The 4,065-nt window shown below is 37.7% G+C and overlaps 1 protein-coding gene across 1 annotated transcript; it reads left to right on the forward strand.

Annotated features, from left to right (window-relative positions):
- Positions 1-1,680, forward strand: LOC136274924 (uncharacterized). The gene has a single exon (XM_066082899.1). It carries the CDS (start codon positions 901-903, stop codon positions 1,594-1,596), a length of 696 nt encoding a protein of 231 aa, XP_065938971.1. The 5' UTR covers positions 1-900; the 3' UTR covers positions 1,597-1,680.
- The last annotated feature ends 2,385 nt before the right edge of the window (positions 1,681-4,065 follow it).

Genomic DNA, 4,065 nt, shown 5'->3' on the forward strand with positions numbered 1-4,065 from the left:
AAGTAATTAAAGTGAAGACTCGCATGATTAACGCTTATGAATGCATGTACGTTTTAGTGTATTCCCTGTTTAGAAAAACCTGTCAATGTATATCATAAATGGAATTAGGATTTGTATATGTATAACTGGTCAATAACGGACAAAGGAGATCAGGGCTGTTGTTAAATGCGCGGACTTTTATCCGATAAGTTACGGGCTATTTGTGTATAGACACGAGCACATATGTAGGGACTTAAAGTGATGATGACGGCATTATTACCGAATTAAATCCTCTTAAACTCTCGGATAATGTTTAGAATACCCCAGCAATTGTTTACGTCAAGTTTATTTGACAAACTGCTGCATGAACGGTGACTCCATTTTATTTCCGTGGAGACGCTTTCCTGAGTGACTGTCCGCGCGGATGAGCGCAGGTGAGAAGATCCCTGGGCGACGCTCCTGTTTTATTATCCTGGGTGCATTTTTTTTGACAGGTACAAAAGGTAGAATTCGTTGGATAGATATATACAGAGATACGGGTAGCCGTATTAGTAACATTTTATCTACAACCAACAATTGACACAGTGTAAAATATTGTCAATGATTTTAGAGAAGAAACTATTCGAAGTTCTGACGTGACACTCTGAAGTGATATTCGTTAGATTAAGGAATTGTCAATAATTTGGGAGAAGAAAACTATTCGTACCCCTGCTGTGACATTTGGAAGTGATATTTGGTAGTTTTAGGAATTTTTGATTACTTTAGAGAAGAAACTTTTACAACTTCAGCAAGAGCGTGTGAATGGGATATTTGGTAGATTTGGTATTTGTCTATAACTTAAAAAGAAGAAACTTTACGTATATACAAGAGTACATACTTTCGACATGATCATTTAAAGTGGCGGTTTAAGGAAGTATCAATATGAGTGTCGGCGGAGGCAGTGACGTAAAGAAGAAGAAGGTGTTCTACGATGAATACTCTGGCAGTTTTTACACGGAATCCAAGATGGAGGCCCTTCAAAGACAAAGTGACTACCGCTCTAAGATGGCGGGGGTCCTTAACAGGTCGGAGGCTGCGAGGTTAAAGGTCAAACATAATACCGTGAGAGCGGCGCAACACATCTTTGATATGAAGAACGACCGAGAGAGGACGACGTTCCAGGAAAATCTGAAAGACCACCAGGCTTACAAACAGGTGCTCGAAAACATAGTGAAAGAACGCAGTAAAGACCAAGATTGGGACGATAAATACGGCATCTACGGCCCGGGGGTCAGTCGGCAGGAACTAGACAGCGAGGTTCAGAAACAATTACACGAAATGTCGCCGATGGTTCGGCGCAAGCGCGCGGCGGAGTTTTTACTGAGTCAGAGAAGGAGGGTGGAGGTGTTCGATAGAAAGAAGAAGACTCCGGAACTCCTCGAGAAAGTTCATAAGAAAAGGATGGAACAACTTGAAAAAGAGAAAGAGGTTGAAGAAGCACCCCGAAAGACTCCGAAGTTGATTTTGCCGCCAATCACTGTGACGTTACGTAAAGAGGACACACGGTCCAGCATAGAAGTGACAAATGACGTGTCCTCCCTACCGACCGTGTTTGTCACCCAGCGGTCCAATGTCTGATGTCTGATAAAGCTCGTGTCACTGTGTCAGACAAGGACAAACTTCATCTAGGGTTTCGATCGGTTTCGGTGGCGTTCTTGCTTGTGAATGGCAGTGCAGACTTCGCTTACAAATGTTGGTCTTGAGCAATTTGTTATTTTACTGAAAAGTTTGTTTCTCCCAAGACCTGTTTATTTCGAATGTACGCATGTAAGCATGCATAACATTGCATGTATTACATCTGTATAATTATAATTAATGGCACGTTTGAGAATATGTTCCAGAGTGTTTCGGTTTCGGCAATCTGTCAAGTGTTCAAATAGAATACAGTATTAATATTCTTAAGAGACCTGTGTTTATATGTTAATTTTGTAAATCTCTCTCTCTCTCTCTCTCTCTCTCTCTCTCTCTCTCTCTCTCTCTCTCTCTCTCTCTCTCTCTCTCTCTCCCCCCCCCCCCCCCATTCCTTTAACATATTCACATACCGCGGTTCATTTAAACATCCTCATATCATAAATCTGGAACGTAGTTCAATGTATTTATTGTGTATTGAATGTTTATATAATGGTTGCTTCGTGGTTTTACAATAAACATTGTTGAATGCAAGTTTCAAATGGACCTGGGGATTTAATCTCCATTAGAGTGTTTTGAATTCATTAAGAGAATGGTGCTAGAGTTGACCCTCTTGAATTAAGAGATCTTCATGTCTTTTTAATGGGTTCCGCCTGCCCCTAAAATTGGCAACTTTGACTGAGTGTTACCCATTTTGATACTCTGGGATGTACAAGCCTGCATATTATTTCTAGAACTAATAAAAACAAAATAGACCTTCCATTTAAATATTTATAACCAATAAGATTTAATGACCAATATATAGTTTGTCTGCCAACTAGCAGATGGCACGTTGTTTTGATTAATATGGTATCTTCAATGGTGCGTTCCCATTTTCCAGGTTAACAGGTGAAAAGAGTAAAAATATAGTAAGGCGAAATGGAAAATACTAAATACAGTAAAACTCGGTTATAGTGAAGTCCAAGGGACCAGTGGATTTAACTCGTTATATCCGTGATTCGTTATATCCGTATAATGAACTAGTACTGTAATAATAATTATAGCGAATTCATTATATACATGTTTTATTTCAACAGACTGCAGTTTTTGTTAATTGAGGCTTAGAACGTTCTTTTGATACCTTTAATGATTGAATTGTAAATTGAAAAAATTATGTGAAAATAAATTAATCCAAACTATTATGTTAAATAGTAGTGAAAACTCTGTTAACTGTAAAGAAATTCGCTGTAGAAGTGTTGAATTTCGGTATTTATCACCTCTACGGGACTCAAAATCAGTTCGCTTTTATCCGTAAATTCGTTACATCCGAATTCGCTATAACCGTAAATTTTTGCAAAGATTGTTAAATTCCGGTATTAATCACCTCTACGGGACTCAAAAAATCAGTTCGCTATATCCGTAAATTCGTTATATCTGAATTCGCTATAACCGTAAAATTTTGCAAAGATTATTTTCAAACAATTTCCGGGGACTCAAAAAAACTTAGATATATCCGTGTTTGTACTAAACGAGTTTTACTGTAAAACTACTGCAAAAACAGAACTTGTCGATTGGTGAAATGTTTTTCTGATAATTAGTTAAATAACACAGATAAAAGGGGGATTAGAAAAATGAAGAAATATGAATGTAATGTGAACATGAATAGTAAGAGGCCCTCAGGCCTTGACAGTCACCTGAGTACCATAGCCCTTTAGTTGACACGGCAGTATCTCATGTTTGCATTTTAAAACCTCCTTTGGAAGTGTAAACCCTAATTTGAGAATCATATGTTACCCCACTTTTTCTTATTTTTGATGTTCATAAAAATTATGGGGAGGGGGGTAAACGTGTCGGAGAAGTTTTAGATCATCTTCCAGGTTCAAAAAATTGTAAAATTTTGATAAAAATGAGACATGCAAGCCTTAAACAGTCAATCTTAATATCTGCATTTTCATTTATAATGCACACTTAATTCATACAGCTTTTTCGTTCATCTGAGCAATATGCTCAAGTGAGCTTTTCTGATCAAAATTTGTCCGTTGTCTGTCGTCGTTGGTGTTGTTGTTGGCGTTGTCGTTGTTGTAAACTTCATATTTTTATCTTCTTTTCAAGAACCACTTTGGCGATTTCAACTTACTTGACATAAAGCACCACTGGTGAATCGAATTCAAGTTTGTTCAAATGAAGGGGAGATAATTTAGAATTATTAAAAATGTTAGTATTTAGTCAGGAAATCTGTCAATTGTATGGAAGCATCCTCAGGTATGTGTAGATTCAAGTTTGTTCAAATGATGCTCCCCGTGGTATGGCCACAATGGGGGGGAGGGGGGGGGGGTGCTCGATATTTTACATAGGAAGATACAGATAAAATTCTTAGAAATATTTTTCTAAAAAAAAAAACATTTGACCAGAAAAGCTTTAACTTGTGTAGAACCATCC

The sequence above is a fragment of the Magallana gigas genome, chromosome 4 (genome assembly GCF_963853765.1).
Source record: "Magallana gigas chromosome 4, xbMagGiga1.1, whole genome shotgun sequence".
NCBI lineage: Eukaryota > Metazoa > Mollusca > Bivalvia > Ostreida > Ostreidae > Magallana > Magallana gigas.

Coding starts and splice junctions, on each gene's coding strand:
- LOC136274924 (XM_066082899.1), top strand. CDS start 901: ATGAGTGTCGGCGGAGGCAGTGACGTAAAGAAGAAGAAGGTGTTCTAC.